Source organism: Aphelocoma coerulescens, chromosome 1A (assembly GCF_041296385.1).
Source record: "Aphelocoma coerulescens isolate FSJ_1873_10779 chromosome 1A, UR_Acoe_1.0, whole genome shotgun sequence".
NCBI lineage: Eukaryota > Metazoa > Chordata > Aves > Passeriformes > Corvidae > Aphelocoma > Aphelocoma coerulescens.
Window position 1 is genome coordinate 7,541,725 of NC_091014.1, and position 22,624 is coordinate 7,564,348.

The 22,624-nt window shown below is 44.7% G+C and overlaps 1 protein-coding gene across 2 annotated transcripts in view; it reads right to left on the minus strand.

The window, feature by feature from the left end:
• Positions 1-22,624, minus strand: part of FRMD4A (FERM domain containing 4A) — a 174,632-nt gene that overhangs the window by 73,591 nt on the left and 78,417 nt on the right. For both annotated transcript variants that reach the window (XM_069035126.1, XM_069035136.1), the window contains exons 3-5: positions 21,000-21,094; positions 13,463-13,555; positions 711-795 (exon numbers count right to left, since the gene is read on the minus strand). In XM_069035126.1, the coding sequence (XP_068891227.1) occupies positions 711-795; positions 13,463-13,555; positions 21,000-21,094 (273 nt within the window). The remainder of the gene's footprint in view (positions 1-710; positions 796-13,462; positions 13,556-20,999; positions 21,095-22,624) is intronic.

Genomic DNA, 22,624 nt, shown 5'->3' on the forward strand with positions numbered 1-22,624 from the left:
GAACTCTTCTCTGGTGAACAGTGACATGCCGGGGGAATGACAAGAAACTGACACAGGGGCGGTTTAGGTTGGATATCAGGAGAAGGTTCTTCACCCGCAGGGTGGTTGGACACTGGAACAGGCTCCCCAGGGCAGTGCTCACAGCACTGAGCCCGACAGAGTTCAATATGCGTTTGGACAACACTCTCAGGCACGTGAGGGGATTCTCGAGGTTTATGTGTGCAGAGCCGAGAGCTGGACTCGACGATCCTTGCGGGTCCCTTCCAACTGAGGACATTCCATCTTTCCCACTCTCCCCCCTCACACACCGCTCCCCCGTTCCCGAAGATGGCGCCCGCGCCACACTGCCGCCCTCTGCGGGCGGGAAACCCTCACGGCATCCACTCGGCCCAGAGCGCGTTTTTAGCACAAAACCAGACATGTCCTTCTAAATACAAGCCAGTTTATAATTTTAGCAGTGCAGATTGCCTCCTGCCAGCCACAAGAGTTACTTCCAGGGCTGTTTTACCTCAGAACCATTCTCTGACAGGAAAGCTGCTGCCAAGTGTGGGGGCAGCTGGAGACAGAGGAGTGCAGGAATGTGAGAGGAGGAAGAGGAGAAGGTTGTATCTGGAAGTCCAGGTGTGACCAGTGTCAATTTTGGGGCAGGGAATGCAGATCCAGGTGTCTCAGCCCACTCCGGTGCCACCCAGACCTCTCTAAGTCCTCACCTTGTAGATGCAGGACTTGGCGTTCAAGAAAAACAGCTCGATGGTGGCATTGTCCTTCAGATAGGAGATGCTTTCAATGTAGAACCTGAAAGGGAAAGAAAGAGGGGTTAGACGCAAGAGGGAACTAGGACAAAACATGGAAATGCACTTACTAAATGAAAAATGTGGTCAATGGAGTCATGATGAGTGTACTAAAAATGAACTTTCTTTGCTTATAGCAGACTGAGGTGGTGAAGGACGCTCGTGCACACTCCAGGATCAGTCACCACCACCCCACCCATACCAAAGGAACTGGATCATCAACTGGATTTAGGTTCTAAATAATCCTTTGTTTTGTTTTTAGACTTAAAATAAACTTTTATCCTGTTTTCTTGTAAGCTTCACCTTTGATCGCCATCACATTTTTACTATCAGCCTTTCTTCGTCACTCCTTTACCCATCACAACCATTTCTGTGCTGTTAACCTGCATCTTGTAAAATATTCATCTACAGAAATACATGTCTGGCTCCCTTCCCTGTGCCCTTCAGCTCTGCATAAAGCAAATTTTATAAAGGGTTCTTTACATATTATATCTATGGTCTCACAGAAAGGCAGTAGTTACTAACCTTGCACAGTTTACCAGTACCATGAATAACAATGCGAGGGATGACAGGGAATGATCACGATATAATTTTTTTGAGCTGAAGTGACTTCTCAGAACTCAGGAGAAAGCTCAAACCCTCAGTGTCAGAAAAACCCACTCGTTTGCATTGGCTGATTGCCCCAAATATTTGCAATTATGTTGAAAGCCCATGATATGTATGAATTTATTCAGTACTCCATGTCCTGCCTGCTCTGAAGGTCTGATGTTTTGGCAATGAACTCTGCAAGAGCTTTGTGAGAATTGCCTCCTGCCCTTAATTCTGTCCTGTGATCTTTTTTGTGAAAAAATGCTCAGGATACTGTCAGTGTTAACGACTGATAATTCCATACAGATATGTTGTGTGTTCCTGTAGTAACACAGAAAGCCTAGATGATAAAGGTGAATTTTGCATTTACTTAGTGTTTTAGGTAAGGAAAAATAAATAGATTTCTCTGCTGATGCTGTTTTGTAGTGACCTTTAAGTTGCAGTGCAGTGACAGCAATGTTCCTTACATAAATTCCAGTGCTATCGTACCTTGTCAGAGGCAATTAGAATCGGGAAGGTGCCAGGCAAATGGTGTCTGCATCAGGGACTTTTAAAAACCGAATTCCTTAGACATCTGGGTTGACATGTGGGGTCCAGTTACAGAGAAACCCCACTCCCTGACCCCACTGTCTGGGACACTCCTGAGGTTTCACACAAGTACGGAAGGGATTGTCCACATCCAGCTATTTGCAGAGTCCAGGGCCTTAAATGTAACCTTCTTAGGGGCAAAGGTCAAAGCTTTGTAGTGCTCCTAAGTGTCTTCTGAAGGCTCTTCAAAACACTTTATTTCTTGACAGGCAGAACCAACTCCCTGCTTACTAGAGTGAGAGAAACATTTTGTTCATCTGCTGAAGGGGTCCTATCTCTATTACCCTTCCTTCTACCCCTTCAGAAGAGAAATAAAAATAAAACCTGAATAAAATAAAATTTAAAAAAACCCCAAGAAAATACCAACAACCGATCAAACCCTCAAAACCCCAAAACATTTGAATGTAGTGATGATGAAGCACAAAGATTAAACTTTTTCTTTTTTTCTGGTTTTCACTGTTTCACCTCTTGTCCTTAAAACAGCCTCCTTTTTTTTTTTTTCCTTTTTTTTTAAAATAAAAACATACTTGGCTTTAGGAATGTAAAAAATGATGCATTAAAAAAGGAACCTTCTTACTAGATCTGCTCTCTGAGTGAAGCTAGCTTCCCATCTGCTGAATTCGTGGAGAATAATGGTAATTTTACACATTCTGTGGTTCTTGACCAACCTTCTCTTCTTATCACTACTACTAATGGTCTCCAAGTTATGATGGTAGGTTTTCTTATTCCAAGGTCAGAAGAAAACAGGAACATTTTTTTCCATTTTGGATCCCAGTGGAGGTTAGCCAAAAAGCTTTTTGTTTCACCAGATCAAACGAGACTGTTCTAATCATCACTAGAGGGCAATATTGCATTTCTTAAGGCTGCAGGGAGCTTCCCCAAGGCTTTCCGCATGGACATAGATCGTTTTCTGTACAAAATTAAGTCTCTGGGAGCACAGAGCCTGAACATGGTACTTCATCTCACAAAGAAAACCCAATTCTCAAGTGATCTCCAGAGTGGAGAGTGAGCTGGGGAGCTACTGGGTCTCACACATGCACCCAGACAAATGTGAAACATGTGCAACAGGAAATCGGTGCTACTTAAAAGAAAACAGACTTGCAAAGGGAACTCTTGAGGGATTTTCTGTGTAGCAAGCTCAGAAAACCCGACCTGGAGTAGACTACCCTGAATTCACAGTTGGTGCTGTAACAACATAAAGGGAAGGGAAAGACACTTTTTTTTTGCACTGATGACAAATTTCTGTCAAATCTCCTGTTTCCATCTTTTACAAGCACAGTGAAGGAAACCACACTTCACAACGACCAATGTCAATGACTAAGGAGGCAGGCAGGAGCATCCAGCTGCTAAGGCAATGAACCAAGCACAAAAATCTGGGTTAAGTTCCCAACTCCGACACAGGTTTCCTTTGTGACCTTCATAAAATCATTTAGCTGCTGGGCTGTTGTGCTGTGCTTAGAAAATACCCTTCCCTCCTCTGCCCCCCTCTGTCTGTTTTGCCTGTTAAGCTTAGGAGCCTTTCAAGGCGTGTTCTGAGAACGTCAGTTTTGAGAGGCAGCTCTCAGATTTCTGTTGAGGACTCCTCAGAGAGCAGCATTCCTCATGTGGTGTGGAGCTGGTGTGTCCAGGACATAATGGATAGGCTGGACAGAGAAACAGGCAGTACAATGTGTCCAAGACCTCTGCTCCACTACCTGCATCTTTTGCAATGCACTCAGCAAATAGTTTTGCCTCCAGCAGCTCCTACAAGAGGTTCCTTGATAGCCAGCAACTGCGCCTGTGAGAAATTAGCTGTCCACAGGAAGGGAGAACACCCCCTGAGACTTGGTGAGTGTAAAAACCAAAGGAATAATTTTGGAGAAAATTTAAAAGATCAGCCAATGTTAATCTATTTCTGCATTCCTCCTGCCTCCCCACCCCCAGTAACTTGTAATTCATTAAATACATTTTCTAAGCATTAATTAAATAGACCAGTGAATATTATGCTGGATAATGAACACAAAGTGCCTATCTTGGCTGCTCCCTCTCAGCAGCAGAGAAAAAATAACGAGTACTGCAGAAGGTGTCTTGGAAGACTTCAGAAGCTGCTGCCTCAAACGTTTAATGCTTTTTAGCTGTGAGGACATGTCTCATACTGATCAGATTGCTCTCTATTAAGTGTTGGTTAACTGACAACATTCTCTGAGACAGCTCAGCCCTCTCACGCTGTGATGAATGGCAATTCCCATCGTAACCAGCCAAGCACGGGCTCACAGTGGTGCTTGTGGAAACTCCTGATTGTTGGGTGAGGGGAAACTGGTACTAGCACAATTTTTCCCTTGCATTATATACAGGCCCACTCGCCTCCGACTCATGGCTCAGAGAAATGCCCAACTGGGTCTTGGACTCACCAGTTTGATTAATGGTTTGTCAGGAGATGGAGAATCCCTGACTGCTGCTGCTGGTCTCATCTGTGAACCCAAGTGTGTGTATGCAGATGGGCAAATTGTTGGGAAGGTGTTTGAACACTAGTGTTCTGTCCTTGCAGTGGGAACAGAGGAACTCAGGACTGCCAAGCACCTGAGCTGGTGGAGTGCTTGTATGAACAGTGAGAGAAAAAATGAGCAGCACTCCTGATCTCCATACACCAAAAGAAACTGTCGAATACAAAAGGTTTAGCACTGCCTGTCACACTCAGCCCTAGACATATCCTGTTGGCCTGAACTTGGCCATCTATCACCTAGCAGGGACCAGGCTCTCAGCAGCTGAGTTGCTGACTGGGCAGATAGACTGTCACAGCATTTGAGAGCACAAGTCCATGTGTTTGCTTCCAAGCAGAACCTGCCAAATGGTAAAAATATTTCACTGTGGTCTTCAATACAATGGTAGTTCAAAACATGACCACAGCAAATGGATGTCTTGTCTACTTCAGGTGTCTGTCTTTCCCGGGGCAGTGATATCATCCTCCTTCTTGTGAAGTTTGAGGCAGGTGGGAGCCACCTAGTCCACAAGACTTCTATCCACATCTTCCCCAGCTGCTTAACTCTGATCTGGTTGGGATGCAGGACAGAGCTGTCAGCAGAGTGCAGTGACCCTGCCGATGGACTACCTCTTATTTTGTTATTACAAAGCAATGGGTAAAGGAGAACACCCCTTTTCTGCCTCATCCATCCTGGGGTCTGGCTCATTATCCCTCACTATGTCATTCAGAACCTCAGAGGATAATTTGAAAAATATGAGGCCATTTGCTAACTGGCAAAAGAAAAATCGCATGTGTCGGTATAATGGACTTAAATGCAGATGTCATTATGTCCAGTGTCTCATGCTAAATGAGTATTCTGAGCGGCACAGGCTGCACAGCTCCTTTTATGTTCCAGTCCTGTTTGCTAATAGTCATGGGTGCACACTTTTATTTGCTGACACTTAAAAGCAGACAATGCTCATGCTAAATAGCTGGCCTGTTAAGTAATCAGTGAGGAATGAAAATCAGCTAAAAAGCTCCATTTACCACCCCTTCTGCATTCATTTTGCTTTGGATTGCATGTCTTGTCCCCTGTGTCTGTGCTGTGCCCACCTTCTCCAGCACCTGGGATTGGTATGCAGGGGACAGGAGGCAGCAAGAGAGATGTGTGTCAACTTTTGCCTCATTGCAAGGGAAGCCGTAAAACTGGAGGCAAATTTGATTCCAGAAATACAGGGAATTGCAGCTAACAAAATAGAAAGCTGTGGATATTATTTAACCTGAGCCTGTGCCCTCTCTCTTTCTCACCAGCTGTGCTACACTATGAAGTTGCCTGCATCGTTACCTACTGTCAATCCATTTTTCCCAGTGTTTCTAAGATCTTGGCCTATTGGATCCCTGGAAAACCATGTGCTTTGGGGATATTTGCTCATTCCTATGCCTCATCTTCTCCATGTACAAAACACTTAGGCATCTGCTTCGGAATATATAGAGACCAACTCTCTTCATCTCTTCCAGGCTGTTTATCCTGGGAGTCTTTGCAAACTACAAAGAGCTCCAGTATCAATGTAGAGAAGGGAAGGAATCAATGTGGTAGAGCAGGTACATTCCTCCCTCATATTTGGTTACAGCATCAAGTAAGGGCACTGACCTGAGTACAGTGAGTCCTCTGCCCCCTCCCCACATGGGGAACCTGGCCAGCCCAAGCTATAAAAGGAGCAACCCAGCTCAGCATAGTCTGTAAATTGCTCCACCACTGCAATGTCCCCTGGAGCTTAGCTTGGCTTGCAAGAGAAGTGCATCTTTGTACAAAAAGATATGTCAATTTTTGTACAAAAGCTGTTGCAGCACCTCTTGGCTTGGAGTGATGTCTGATGTGAGAGCAGTGACCATATCACAGCAGCACACTGCCTTCCTCCTCTTTTCCCTCAGTCACCAGGGGAATTTGCCCCTCAATCTCCTGAGCATCAGCACAGCCCTTTCCTGCTCTTTGGTCATTGCCAAGAGTCACATTTTGGCTAGTGGAGGTAACTCGCTGGGTGCACTGTGTTACATAACATAATCTCTCAGAACATCTTTTATATAAGGATTTTGGACCATTTAGGACTAGAAATCCCTCCAGCTGTTCCATGTGTTGTCAGCAGCACATGAAGGTATGATTTGTGTGTCAAAGCTGGCATGAGGATCACTTACTCACTGACTCAGCCTTTGATCAATGCCACGATGATGGGACCCCTCATAGCACACCTTCCTGTTGCTGCATTGATGGCAGCACATCACACCCACTGGTGTAAGGTTCGAACACACAAATTGCAGTGAAAACAATGTCTGCATGACTTTGACCCAGTCAGAGAATCCGTGTGTAGGCACTGACACAGCTATCGCATCTTGATCCAAATTAGGTACAAATCCTACACTGACAGCATCCATCATTTCTTCATGGTACCTATCATGCAGTCTAAGTGCTTCCCAAAATTAGACAAGACAATGCTGCCAACATCAACACATTCAAAATGTGGCCCAAAACAACACATTTTCAGAATGCCACTTTTTCTGCCCCCTCGGGTGGCTGAATGGAAAGGAAAAACAACTTAGCCCCTTCTCTCAACACAGCTCACTTATACAAATATATTCCTAGTTAAGCAGAAAACAGAAATTATGTTATGGGACTCAAGAGCCAGACTGCTATTAAGATGTGTGTGTAATGGATGGCTTAGCTCAGAGCTGTGTGCTAAGTAGCAGAGCCCCATTAGTTCCCTTCCTCAAGCAAAGGTCGGTTTTCACACAAGTAAATCTTCCGACTGGACAGAAGTTTCTCATATCTCTAAAGAGACTCTGAGGAGCACAGCCTCCCCTCAGGCAATTTATTACACCTTCCCCTGGCTGAACAGAGCAGGGGGCCACCCTGGGAAGGCTGCAATAAATTGTCTGCAGGGAGCCTTGTCTTCCAGCACAAACAAGGTCTGAGCGGCTGCATTTATACACTGCGGCTGGCTGGGAGGAGGGGGTTTGCAGGGCTGCTGGCTTTTGGGATCTTCCCGCTTAGCATACACACAGCTGGTGCACACCAACCAGCAAAAAACATGCTGTGCAAAGAGATCTGGCTATGGCACAGACTTTATAGACAGAGCAGCTTACAGGAGCCCCTGAAAGCAGCTTGGTTGGACTGGGTTGATTATGTGGGTTTAATATTCTGGTTTTTTGCTATTATTTCTACAGCATCCCACAGCAGTGCATGGAGACATAGAGCTATAATGTAAGCAGGAGATGGCTCTTTGTCTCCCCTAATATGCAGCACAAATTCCCTGGTACAGGGAGTTTCTGGCTCAGTACTGGTACTGGCAGTGGGTGAGGGAGACAGAGCAGCTGGAAGGAGCTCTGGGAAGAGACAGCTAGCCATGAGAATGTCAATGGAGCGTCCCAAGGTGCTGGAACATCTCAGGGCGGTTCCCTGAGCTCTCCTGGGATGATCAAGCTCCATGGCAAACTGGGGTCTGCTGCTGCCCTGCTTGCAGTGCAGAGGGATCTGCACAGGACCGAGGAAGAGGAGAGGAGCAGTTAGGAGAAGAGTTAGCTTCTCCTGGCTGCTAACAGGTGTAACGAAGCTTGGGTGAGAGCAAATTCTGCCACTTCTCTCCCTCTCCCTGACTGCAAATTTGATGTATTTGATTATCTGTTTGTGCATTTCCCCCAGTCCCTGTAAACCCCAGTCTCACACCATGGGGCAGAAAGAGGGCTGTCTTCTTCTCCCTCCTCAGAGGGGAGAGACAGGAGCTGGTGATTTCCTCATTCCCTGCCTGGACCAAAGCATTGGAACATCACATACCCTTCTCTGGTGGGGAAAGCTGTGAATGGAGAAACACAGCCCATTTTGTGCGAGACAAATAAATTGCTCAGGTTAATTTCATGTGGTTCTATTCAGTTCTTCCTGCCATGGCAGGCTGCTGTCATCACAACCCCTAATCTGATTTCTTGGAGAGAAGCCAAGCAGAGTGGCTGTGAGTGGCATACACAGCCATGGTGTGCTGGGATTGCCACGTGAGTCACTTGGGGAAGTTGGGAGCAGGATGCTCTGAATCTGCACCCCATAAGTGTCTCTGGCCCATGTGTGAGGCAGCAATGCATTTCAGTAACAAGTTCTAAGGTCCATCTAGCCCTATGAAGAATCACTGTCTCCCTTCCAGGGTCAACTCTTTTCAAGTGGCGTCTGGCTTCTTTCACTGTTAGCATTACCTGTATTAATGGAATACAGGTTTAAAGATGGCTATAAAGAAGGGCTAAAGGACTAAAATAGCAGAAGGCCTCATTAACAGTTGAAATCTGGTCCAATTCCATTTTAGTAGCCAGGTGAAACCTTGCAGATAGGAAATGCTTCGTCAGCCCTTGCTGTACCAACCTGCTTGAAATAATAATTTTAAATTGACAGATGGCCCTTGATGGGACAGAGGGATGCATCAGGTGGAAATGTCTGCATCTGAGCAGAGGTCTGAGGTCAGAGAAGAGACACAGGTATTTTAGTGTGCAACTTGTTGAATTCCAAAGCACTCATCTCAAATAAGTCAGATGAATTGTCCCTGAAAGGTGCCTATTTCTTTCCAGTGGCTATACAGGGAGACTGCACTAATTAGCCATGATATAGCACTGTCTGCCAGGTAAAGACCTCAGCTCTGGTGTGGTGAATCTCATCTCAGACTGCCCACCTGGCCCAGATCTGGACGACCACCAGTGCACACAGAGCTATGTTCCTTCAGGTTAAGGGGAGAAAAGGCACCCATGAGCTTTGCACTCTGTGTTTCAGTGCCAGTCTCTTATTTAGGGCCACTTTGTTCTGTAGTAACTGTGGTAACCTGGCAAAATGTCTGGCCTCAATATTGAGAGTCCTTAGCCCCCACAGCTCCCATGCTGACTTCAGCCTAGCCAGTATGTATGAACACATGCCAGATGTTGCTGAACACAGGCATTCCTTTGTGGGAATACTGCCAGCCTATAGATACAAACTCTGCCCCACAGTGTATTTGAATATTGAGGATTTATTTCACATTTTGTTCCATGCCTTTCTGAAAGAAAAGCCTTTCCATATGAGACATAGTCTGATTTAGTGTGACGACTTCTGCAGTGAGTTGTCACTGTTTAGCTGGTAGAGTTACCCTGAGAACAAATATATTCATTCCTGGGAAAAGATCCACCAGTGGAGTGAATTTTATTTGCTAAGCTTGTTCATATAAATTAACAGCATGACAAACATACAGAAGATAAAGAGATCAGACCCATGCTGGTGGTTCCTTTGCTAAGGATTGCTAATCTCACATGGCCATTGTTTGAGGATGAGAACTCACCGCAGAGCCTGGCCAACTTTGCTTTCCATGAATAAACAGTGTGTCTGTGCTCTGGTTCTCTCTCACCTCAAAGCTTTATACAAAAGGAGTAACTTTGTCTTCCTTCTGTTTGTCCAAGCAAAATGCTTCTTTCCCTGCTGAAAGGGTGTACCTGTATCTGAACCCCTGCAATCTTTACCTCCTCTGCTGCCCAGGTCTCCACACTGTACTTAGGTTCCTGCACTTCACCCCAAAGCTTGTGGTGGGAGGTACATTTTCTCTGTTCTCTTCTGGCCTCAAAACACCTCTGTAAAATCAACTAATCAGGCAAGCCCTCCTTTCTTCATCCCTATCTTTTGCTTCTTCTGGACTTCAGTGGTGATTCTCATCTAACTTGTAAACCCTTTAAGGCAGGGAATTAGTTTCACCAACAACCAACCAGCCAGGGCTATAGAAAGCCATCCAGGGAAGCTAATTCTAAGATGAGAATTAATATCACTCCCATTCTGTTGCTAGATGTGCCTCCTCCCCTGCAAGACACACGACACTCCCTCTTACTTTCATGTGTGGCTTTAGAGCTACGTAAACAGATATTAGCAGAGTCTTATAAAATAATATTGCACAATAGCCATAGGGCAGTTCACAGCTGCCCAAGAGTTCTGACTGCTTCCTAGATTCCTATGTTCTCAGTGGAAATCTGTCATTGAAGCACTAGATGACAACCTGAAGACAGGCAGGCTTTAGTAGCTGTGTAAATGTACAATGGAAGAAGCAATTTCTTACAAACCAATGCTAAAAACATCCTTCTAAAATCCTCCTCCTTTGACACAGTGCTGTGAAATTTTTGGTCTTTGATAACGGAAGAGAGTAAAGACACTGGAGATCAGTGTTCAACAATGTCAAACCCCAAGGAAATGTGTGTCAAAAGACAAAGCTTCAACAGTGCTGCAGAGATTTTAAAAAAAGGGAGGAGAATTTCACACTGCTAAGCTTGTGAAACTTCCTATTTTCGGCACGGTTCTTTCAAGAAGCCTTTCTTAAGAAGGCAAGCTTCCCTTTAAATGTACTTTTAGAGCACCCTTTAAATGTACTTTTAGAGCAGGCTAAAATCTGTGGCATCTTTGGTGGGCATGCTGCCCTTCAACATTGCTGCAGGAACATTGATGGTAAAAACCATTTGATGGTCACATTAAAGGTGAAAATGTTTTCACTGTAGGTTCTCCGCTTCACAAACTACCCTTTACTTTTCTTGCCTGAGGCTTCATCTCCTCAGTAGTTATGCAGTGTGACTGAATTGTACATTTACTTCAGCTAGAGGGAAAAACCCCACACAATTACTAAATCCCGATGCAGTAAACAGAGTTCTGTGTCGTGAGCATCTGGCACATCCAGTCACTTGTATTACTTGTATCTCCCCAGTTAGGACTCCCAGCATCAAACTAAGCTTTGTCAGCTGCAATGGGAGAGGAAATGCAAGAAGGTATCTGCAACCGCAGGCAAGCCTTTACCAGTGATACAGTAGGTGTCATGGGCACCCAGTCCCTTAAAAATTAACACATTTGTGATTAGGTATGGTACAGCACTAATTATCTCTGCTTTCTGCCTGATGGCAGCAGGGGAGAGGGAGCATTCTGTTTATAGTATGTTTATGAATGGCTCTGCAAGCTGCTGCACACCCCCAGATTATGAAAATAAACCCCTGTCTATGGGTGGGTCTTTTTATGACCTTTCCTTCAGCCCTTGCTTTAGTTCCCAAGCCAGCACTGAAACCACTGGGTAAAGATATGTGGGACTTTCCAACTTCAGCCATCTGACTGGAGCTGGTGTCTTCAATCGCTTTCTGCTCAGATCAGATTTAAGGATGGACATGGGAACTCCTTATGTGCTGGGAAACTTTTTCAACTTCTGCCAGCATCTGACACCCACAAGGGAAATAAGCACTAGAAAAGGCATGGTAAGTTAATGCCTGTCCCTAACTCTTGAGGCATCTGGCTCCCAGTCCAATCCAAATCCTAACTCAGTGTGACAATCCACTCACTACTGCCACCAATAGGAGTATAAACCCACAGTCAGTCTGGTTTTCACATATGCAGACAGTGAATTCTGAGTTTTTCCCTATGGATTACGATTCCAGAACAGGAGGGGTCACTCATTCACTAACTGTTATATGGATCTGTATCCTAGGATGTCTCCTGGCTAGGATCCTGCTAGAATGACTGGTCTCCACTGTGCTGCCAACTTTCATAAAACAATACAGATGGCAATATTTATGCTTGTTGAGTGGTCTTTGAAATGAATATGAGAGTGGCTCAGTAGCAGTGGCTTTCACACATCTTACAGTTCCACTCCTAAGCCCGGCACTTAGCTCTTGCTCACTCAGAGCTTTTCCTGCTTTCCATGGAATCCCTGTCTTAGCACAGACTCCTCAGTTTGGCACCTGGACAAGATGTTTGGTAACTGACTCACCGTGTTCTTAATGAGCATCAACAGCTCTAAGCACAGGTGGATCTGGACCTCACATGCTGGAGATGATCAGCTCAAGATCTACCCTTACAGTTTGAAGCATCCAAAGTGTTGACTAAATTCTTCTTTTGGGAGATATCAGACTAATTCTGGACTCACAGGGCTTTGTGCAGTCTTGTTTTGTCCTAAGATATATACATCACTAAATATGGAGACATAACAGAACAAAGAATCTCTTCTCCCAAAAAGTCTGCCTTGTAATGGAAGTTAAAAGAATGACAATCACTGTGTGGAGTAAAAAAAGCTTCTCAGGGGAAGAAACTCAAAAGTAGGTCTTCATTTTTTGTGGATACTATGGAATGAATGAGAGTGATGTCAGATGTAATATAACACTGGAGTAGAAAGCCTAACAGAAAAAGACACAGTTACGCTGCACTGGCTTGATCTAGACATGAGCTATCCATTAAAAGTAAGTCAAAACCCTCAACTTAATTTTGTACATATGCCATCCCAGCCCCTGGCCTCTCTCTGGGCATTTCAAAGCTGCAGGAGCAAATTTGTCTTCTCAGAAAATATCTCCCTTGGAGGCAAAGGCACTGTGTGCACAAGAGCACTGGCAGCTTCCAGCAGCTTCCAAACACTAACAGTTCCTTGTAAAAATCCCAGATGAAGTTTGAAGCTCCCGAACTGCTATAATCTTCATTAAAATTTTTATAGTCTGGTCCAGCCATGTAGAAACCAACTGGCTGCCATAAAATGCCATCATTTGCTATTTGTGGGTAATTCACTGTAGCACTGAGTTCAGAAGGTGAATACGACAGAGCTGTACAGGGATTAATTTGGTCCCTGACAGAATGCACACTGTGGGCACAATCCAGAGGAAACTGATGGCTCACCAGTGAGGAAGCGAGTGTTTTCCCTGCAGGTTGCTGACTCAAGTGGGTTATCTTGGCAGAAAGAGGGCTTTGTTCTGCCACCCTACCCAGCTTGGACTTTCCAGCTCAAAGTCCACAAGTAGAAGTGTAAATACATAACATCTGATCTTGCCATCATACAACATTTCCCTGTGGACAACTGTGGGTGTTGGTGTGGCTACTACTTGTTTACACTTGTGTGAGAAGAGTTTGCAAAGCCAAAGACCTCAAAAGAAACCTCTGTGGAAGTGTTTGTTTGCCCACAGGTGTTTCTGAGAAACTGACAGCCTCACTTTCTGGCCTCCAGGAAACAGGCTGTCCATAGCTGTATCCCATGGGAAGGGTTTGCCATCAGGCACTTACCTGACACAAAAGTACAAAACAACTGGTCCTGACTTTTTGGGGAAGTCATGTTCCAGCACCCGGCGGTCCAGCTGAAGCCAGTTCAAGTGTCCCCTGGCAAAAGAAGAGACAGTTTAGAGCCTGGCACCAAAGAGGTTTCTCACTCCTCACAGCAATGAGGTCTGACGTGTTACAAAATGTGAACCAAAATGTGTGCTATTTGCCCTGGACTATTGCATGATATTTGAAAAACACACAATAAATGTTTGAGGAGCAGAGGCGATATCATCCTGGCAGTGTTTCAGTCTGGGAATCGAACTGCTAAAGTTCAATCTGTCAGGGTGAAAGCTGGCAGCACTGAGCAATCAGGACAGCCCAAAATGTTATAAGCTTCACCTTTTTATTACAGGCCCCTGGAGCAGTTGTATCATTAAAAGTCTGTCAAGATTTTCATTAGAAATCCTTATGGTTAAGAGTTTCCATGATGCCTACAGTATATCACTCAAGGCTAAACCTGACTCTACAGCCTCAGACAGTTTATTTACCACCCACATGCCTGCAATAGCCTCTCTATGTTTGCCCAGCCCTCGTTTTTCCTTCTTCAGAGAGCTCTTGAAAAACAGCTGCTCCATGAAGCGTTCCAGCTCCAATTACCACATGCTGCTTTTCTTTTGCCTAGATGGTACCTGTCACTGTTATTTTCTCCTATAATTTATCCATTCATGCCTTGCTGCTGGAAGCTTTCCTGGGCAGAAGTTCTGTTCTTTGTCACATTCCCTGCATTGTACAGCACTGTATGTGCGTGAGAGGTACTTTATAAATACCATTATTTGCATTACAGGGGCATCTTGATGCCTTTTCCTGGTCTTAAAATTGAGTCAAACACGGTTGGAAGGGAAAAAGGGATTTTACCTTGGTACTTATTTTAAGGATCCTTAGGTGCACTACGTCCAGGTCGAATGCACCGAAATGCACACCACAGTGCACATCCCCAAAAGATCTGGTATAACATTATAGGTCTTACTAATTAGCATATCTATCAAAAATTCCCCAATGAGAGGCTTGAATGAGCGCCCCCCCCCCCCCCCCCCCCCCCGAGGAACCTTCCCCTGGATGGTTCTATCTTAGTTTACAGAATGTGTTCTGGAGAGGACCTTGGGGTCTGGGGCACACTAACCTCTACCTACAGAGCTTTTAAAATGTTTAGTCTCCTGGCTGAACAAACAAGTCCAAGAATGAAGGCAAAAAGCACTAAGAATACAGAAGTTGTAAAAAGGTATAATAGGGGTATAAAAGAAAAGGCAAAAATTCATGATGGCATCATCTCGCTCCCCAGCTGAGATAAAAGCCCTGTTAAATTAGGCATTGTGGAAATACCTAGGGTGACATTCAGGCCCCACTGAAGCTGGCCAGAATTTTGCCATTGCCTTCAGTGATGCTAGGGTTGCATGCTGTGAGCTTTTGGCTGTTGATTTCAGTCTGACCAGATTTCACCCAGAGGGAGGGGCAGCCCTTGCCTTCAGTACTCTGCTGTCTAGACAAGCAAGGGGAGAGAGAATTGAAATGATTTGAGGGAGAATCTTGTACCAAATAAAGCAGGAAATGGAACTCAGAGGTCCTGAGCTTTATTCCAGTGCCTATTCACCAGCTCATTCTAATCCTCAAGAATAATTCTTCATTCCACTGAAAATGAAAAAAAGGCAAAAAAAAGAGAGCCTGCTTTAAAAAAAATTAAATAACTTCTAGAATTGCCACAAGCCTTAGCAATGTACCCTGTGTACAGCAAACACACTCAGCTTTCACAAGGGTTTGCATGTGCATGAGCTTTGGACAACTGAGAAGCCCCTTCAGAACGTAAGCAATGAGATCCCTGTAGCAATTTAACTGGATTTACAGCTCCCCCACTCCATGTTTCCTAGAAAAAATAAATAAAAGGGAAAGTAGCACTTTCAGGAGGCTTTGGATTGCCTGGGTTCCATGGGAATTTCTGTACATGGAGGTGCAAAAGAGGATGGGCAGCTCAGGGACCTTCCTGCCCAGGCTGCTCTGGGCTGCCCTGGAGACCTGATGGAACATTGTGGATGCTCACCTGAGCACAGCAAGCTGCTTTGAACCAAGGGATTCAAAATTACTGGTGAGCTCCACTCATCGCTCTATGGGTTCGGGATCAGAACATCTAGAAAGAAACTCTCCTCAAATTTTGCCATATAGAAGTCAGGCATTCAGTTTAAGCAGCCTTTGCATCTGTTTAGCATTACTTGGAAGTACTAAGTCTCAGCTAGGTACAAGTGAAACATGTGGAGTCAGGGACTTTTCAGACTCATCTGGACATCTTTTGGTGTACAAAAGGATCAAAGCCTATTTTAACCCCTGCTCTAGACACCCATGTTTCTCTCCAAGACATTTTAACTTTCAGACAGTTTTTTCTCTAGAAAAAGTTTTTAAATAATTTTTTTCTCTGTTTTTTACACTTGAGGTAAAGAGCAGCCTATACTCTGTAGTAGGGGCACAGACTTGCTGTCAGCGTGGCTACTGGAAAGGGGTGATATAATGCAGATTTTCAAGCCAAACTAGCCACTTTGCATGTCTCCATTACGGTACAGGGGCTGAGGGCAAGTCTGCCCAGCCTTGGACAGTGCTGGGATCAGGGTGAGGATGGCCTTGTTAACTTGTCTGGATGTAGGGACTAACTGGTCTTGCTCTGGGCAGGATGCAGAGCTGGGCATGCAGCACAGTGGAGGGGGGTTTCCTTCCATCATTTCTGCTGCTGGCATGCTAGTATGGGATCCCTGCATGATTTCCTGTTGTTCAGCACAGATGTGTACTTTGACAAGTTTTGGTTTTGAAAAGGCAGATGCTCCAGGCTGTCAGATAATAATCCCCACTGAAAGATTCTCAGCCTGGGCACCAAAAGAATTAGAGGGATCTACATCTCCTGCTGCATCTCCCATCTTGAAATCTAATTTTAAGTATTCTTTTTGTCATGAAGTGCTTTTATGTTTCTTTTAATAGGCCTCAGGAAGGCTGAAATTAGCTGTGAAGGCACAGTTACACATGGGAATGGAACAAGCTGTGCTCACCCATTCCTAGCCAAAGTACAACCTGAGCATTTACCACGTAGGCCATGGTGCAAAATGCTGTCAGAGCAAGGAAAAGCCACACTAAACCTGACATTCTATGCAGAACCTGTCCAGTTTCATTTGTATCACCAATGCAGCAGCCACCAGCAGCTGATGATGTTACACACCAGTTCCCACTGAGGGCGAGTTGTTGACAATGGACTTACTGTCTACCTCTATGTTTATTCAAGAGCAATGTCTGGGTTTGCCTAACATGCACAAGAAAGGGTTGAGAAGCCGTGGTGCACAGCACAAAAAATCACTTCAAGGTATTTCTTACTTTGAAAATACTTGCCCTTTTCATTTTCATTGCATTTTAACAGGAGAAACTGGTTGGTATAATCATATATATACATCTGCATACCAGTTCCACATTTATGTTGCACACATACACAGTTCTGAGTACTGGGTAACACATTTAATTGCCACTGAGTTTTTAGGTTGAAGAGTTTCATTAGTCTCATCTGCATGGAGCTTAAATCCAAAGCTCCTTCAGAGGAGGAAGGTCACTTAAATCCCTGCCAGGAGCTAACTGCTCACTGTACTCAATTACTACTTACAGTCTTTCATCGCTGAGGGTTTCTGCACTGCAGATTGTCACCTATCTCCTTGTTTTCAAGAGTGCATGTGTGGCATGTAGAGAACAGCAGCAGTGAGCGATCACTGGTATCTGCCTGTGAATGTGGACTATCAGGGAGCCAAACTCCGATGCCATTGCACCACAAAACACTTTGCTCTGGAATCTGTCTTCCTGTTGTCAGCAGAACTATTCATGGAGCACAATCCCATGTAAGACAGCAAAAAGTATGGGCATATAACCCTAGGCATGTAGTAATCCTGACAGTTTCATGGACCAATTTAGGCAGCTTGCACTGGGATCCCATTCACACATGCCCGTGTCTAGCTGGATTTCCTTCACGGTTCAATTTAGAGACACAAAGTAGCTTTTGTTTCATTATCACCATCTATTTGTTCATTCAGATATTTCTATCAGTGTATTCACAAATAATGGTGCAAACAGTTTTGGGGGACCTATAGGGAGGCTGACTATTGGAAGCCAGATAATTTTCCTCTGTTGGTTGTACTCATGTTGGCAGTTAAACTGGTGTGTCAATAACAACCACATAATCACTTTTCGGAAAAGAAACTGGGTCCATTTAGGATACAGACTGAATATGGATTTTGGTGCCCAGGGTCCATTTTGTCGATTGTGTGCTGTAGTTCTGTTTTCTTTTATAAGTAAAGAGTGGCATATCAATGAATACTTTGCCTCCAGGTGGTTCCATTTATACAGTTTTACTGCTTAGTGCCCAGTTTTCTGAAAAGTGGATCCACATTGATTTGTGTTATAAAGGTATTTGGACCAATAAATCAACTCACACCCTTTCAGTGTCAGACTCATTTTGAATTGAATGGACATTGAGAAAGACCAGTTTACATAATAGGAACCATATAAACTATTTCTATTTCCATCAATTGCAACAGAAACAAAAAGCCCTTTAAGCTCACAGATTTTCTCAATTACTTTTGAAGGGGCTGAGAAGCTCACGGAGCTGCAAAAGTTTAACTTTACAAATTTTGCAACACAGTGGACTTGGTGATAAAGGAACTGGTCTAGTGCCAGAGCAGGACGTTATTCTGAGGGCTGCACCCTCCGTTGGACCAGCTGTTCAACCCGGATGTGGGACACCTGCTCCCTCACTTGGGCTCTGCCACATGGCTGGACAGTGGAAATAGGCTTCCCCCCATTCCCAGGGATGAGAGGGTATTCCAGGGAAGGGTGGTACCCTGTACTGTGGGGAGCTGTGGGATGCAAAAGTTGGTAGCTCTCAATGGAGCAGGTGACTCTGATCTAAGGACAAGTAAGGGATGTAGAAACCTTGTCCATGGCCCAGATGGGGAGTCTGCAGTAACCCTGGCCAGCTGGTCTCAGTGAATGCTGGAGGAGCTGATACCAAGGGAAAGGGTGGTTAGTGGCGATTCATAACCAGCTGAACTAAAACCCAAGCCCTTTCCCCATCCCTTTTCACTTCTAATCAAGCAGGATATTGCTCTTCTGGCTTTCTGTGAAGCTTGGCCCCTTGTGCTGCACAGGGACACCCTTTTGACCTGTGCTCTCCTGCAGTTAATGGCTCATGCTATAAAATGTTCCTATGATCATTAAAATAGGAGGTGTTATTCTCCCCTCCATAATGGTCTGACAATCTAATTTTAGTCACGCTGAATGCAGTAATGACCCCATATTATTACAAGAAACTATTAAGTTGCCAACGGAAAGGTTGTTCCTATTGATTTTCTTTGAAGGTTGTCATGATAGAGCACAACTAATGAATGGAAATCCCCAGTCCAAATAATTTCTAAATAAATTACTCTCATAGAGCTTGTACTCTTAAATAGAAGAATTGATTTAATACTTTAGCGGCTTTTCTTCTCTCTAAACTTGCAATTTAGGCAACCTCAGACTACATTTATGAACCAGGCATGTTCTGTTTTAGCTGGTTATGAGTCCCCTTCAAGTAAAGCACATAGAAACTCAGTGGAGAGTGAAGAGAAGGAAGTCCCTGAAGGCCTGTCACAGAATTAAAGGGTTTCTTTTTGCATTCCTGGTCTGTATTAGCTAAAGGTCTGTGTTATGTGCCCTCTAAATGCACATTAAGAGACTGTTTTTACTACTTTTTGAAGAAAGGGGATTTTTCAAACTTCCATTTCACATTGCAGGTTAAGATCTGTGGTATAGACAGCCCTGTTTATTTTCTGAAGTTGACTCGGGACATCTATTCCAAGACTCTGTCCCAAGGCCCCAAGTATATTCTTTTGCTGTGTTCAATCAAATAAAACGTTTGCTGTTCGTGCCAACTCTATTCAAAGCATTTTACAGCTGAAGAGGAAATACTTTTTCAAGGTTATTTTCACAGCATTGAAGAAGCCTCAGTGCAAATGATACAATCACTGTGGGACAGCAGAAGGGCTGCAGACAAGCTTCAGACCAGCTAGGATTTCCTGCTTGTTTCTGGGCTGCATTTCCTTCATTTAATGAGGGTGCCCCCAAATCTTTCATCTGGGCTGGCTGAGCATCTCCTGAAAAGCACCCTGCTCCATCTACAGGCCTGAAGGTGACCAAGTGAGTGGATGCCATCACCTAACCCTTTGAGTCCTGCCTGGAGAGTGCACATCCATCTGCACCCACCATGTATCTCTGAGCTCTGCCTTGACAACCTCTGTCAGCTTCTCACACTTCCTCCCTTGCTAACCCAGATCTTTGCTCACACAGTTAAACCTGGAAGTTCCAGGGGAGGCTGGGCTCTCTCTAATTGCTGATATCTCCTCATTAGCTTTCCTTGCACTCCCAGGGGAGCCCTGTGCCTGCCCAGCTGAACTGAGAGTTGGGACTTGCTCATCTGGTCTCTGGTTACAGTTTGAGATGTGCCTTGTTTCTCAGCTGTGCTCTTGGGATTTTTAAAGGAACATTTTCATCTACTAGTGTGCTTTGGATTCCCTTCATGGCTTTCCTGTGCCTCTCAGAGAGCACCCACTGAGTAACTTGCTCTCTCCAAGAATAAACACTGTGGCAGGAGCAATTTTCACCTCCTGCTTTATGGAAGGCCAGTGGCTCCTACTGTTGCTCCTTGGAGGATTAGCCTCGTTAATTTGTGTTGGGTTGGAGATCTCCTACAGGGCTGAGCTACTCAAGTCAGCGAGCTGGGATGGATTCTGAGGTCTTGTCTGATTTGGGTCCTGCTTCTGCATGTGCCTGTTGCTGAGCATTCCTCCATCCTGGGAGCTGTGTCCTGAGATGGCCTCAGGCTGCCCAAGGCAGGTGCTTGCCAAAGGAATTGACTTTAGAGGGGTGATTGCTGCCGAGATGAATGCGGATATGTTTGTGCAATTATCCAGCAGCCTCTGATTACCCGATCCTGAATCATTATTCCAGCAGATAATTTACGTTTCCCTTCCACTTCAGTAGGAGAGAGGAACTGGCTCATGACAGCAATGCCGCTGACTCAGCTGTTCTGGGGACACAGCATTGGCTTGAAATTTGTTTTTTGAGATGATTTGGGTGTGGGAAGCCTCTTCCTGATTAATATACAAAGGAAAAACCTATTGCAAACCAAGGTGGGTGTCCATACAAGACACAGTCCATATGCCAAGGACGGCATACCTCCTGAGAGAAAACAGCTGGAAAAATGTAACAGGGCGCTGCAGTACCACTGAAGGATCACAGTCTGGGACTAATCATAGCCTTTGGCAGACCTTTAATGTTTCTCCAGTGCAAATTTTACTCTTGTTGTTTAATCTGAGGGTAGATATGGCCTGTCTTGAGACAAAACCTCAAATTTTGTGGTAATTTGGTCCCTGCCTCCCTAGCCCTTAGTCTAGGACCTTGCTGCACACAGTGCCACCAAGAGTTGCCTCTTAGGTCTTTGATTTCTCACACTTACGTTTCATCTGTGAATGCAATTCCAAAGTATTCCTTCTCCTTCAGGTTGAAATGAGATGCCACCAAGTCAAGCAACTCCTTGGCCAAAAGCTTTGGCTGAAAAACAAAAATGAAAGAAAGTGATTAATGAGGAGAATTGGATAGAACTGAACTGTGCTTGAGGAGGAAAACACTATCCTTGAAACTACTCCACAGCTGTTGCTTTTATGTTCCCTCTGGTGTTCAAGCTAAATCTGCAAGCAACATTAGCTCCTTGAAATGAGCAGTAGTTTCCCTCCTAGGTAAATACTAAAAACCTGGCAATTCTGACCTATTCAGCAGTTAATGTCTCTGCAGACAGATGATCTGCTGCCTGCCAGCATTCGGATCTACCAAGACCAACTCACTCCTGCCTCTCTGATAATTTTAGATGTTAAAGCTTTTTATCAAGGACCTTTGCAAACACAATTCAGACACCCACTCTCTCACACACAGCATAGATATATGCTCATAACACTAAGAAAATACATAGTGCCAAAAGATAGGATGTGACAGGACCAAATGAGAAGTAAATGACAGAACAAAATAGTTTCCCATTCAGTATTGCTTGTCATATAGAGATAAGGATGCATCCTCAAATTTGGGCACTTGGAAGGTAAGAAAGGAAAGCAGCACACACTCTCAGAATACTCTTTGTAAGACAATAAAAGCCAAGCTCAGAGAAACAGAGCATGGTTCATTACTACCTTTACTGCAAAACCTTATTTGTCTTTTAACTCTAATATGTACTCCTGCCTCGATGAATTTTCATCTGCTCTACTGTGCTCTGGTTTTTCCAACCACATTTCTGAAGACTTGGCAATAGCACACTCACTTGTGGGAAACAGGGGTACAAAGGATCCAGGTAACTGTAGCCTGTAATTGCCCCAGATCCCAGAGCTGCAATTGTTACAGCAGCACTGGCACAGCTGTGGTCAGAGATCCCAACAATGTTCCCTGGCGACTGCCTATAAGGATTTGGTCTACAAATCTCTGTGCTGCAAACCTCAGTGAAAATAAAACTGTCTGCAGGCTTGACTGCCCCAACAAGTCTGCCAAGCAGCTGAGTCAGTTACCCCAGACGTGAACCTGCTGTTAAACGGAGGTGAAATGATGATGCTGTGAGGAAAACGGGTGGCAGGGACGTGAAGACCTTGCTGTTGTAATCGACTGCTCTGTCCTATAAACACAAACACAACTGTAGTAGAAAAAACCCTGATTTGTACCTAACTCCTAAACAGATTCATAAGACTCTCAGACTCTCTGAAAATGTCCCTAAACCCAGCACTATCACTCTATCTGACACAGCTGGGACAAACTCACTTCTCTGTATATTTCCCTGGCATTCATATGAGCATTACAGCATCTACCCACCCTGTGGGAACATCCAGTGCACAGGGGGTTTCTAGGTCATGCCAGCAAAGAAAGAAGCAATAGCTGTGCATAAATGCAGGCCTGGCTTGAAGCAGTGTCTGAATACGAGAGAAGTTGCTGTGTAGGAGAAACGCTCTGGCAGATAACAAAAAGTGGGATGCAACCAGCTTCATTTTAATTCCCAAGTCAGACTTCTCAGGCACAAATACTGGAGGCTCTGCTATGACAGCACTG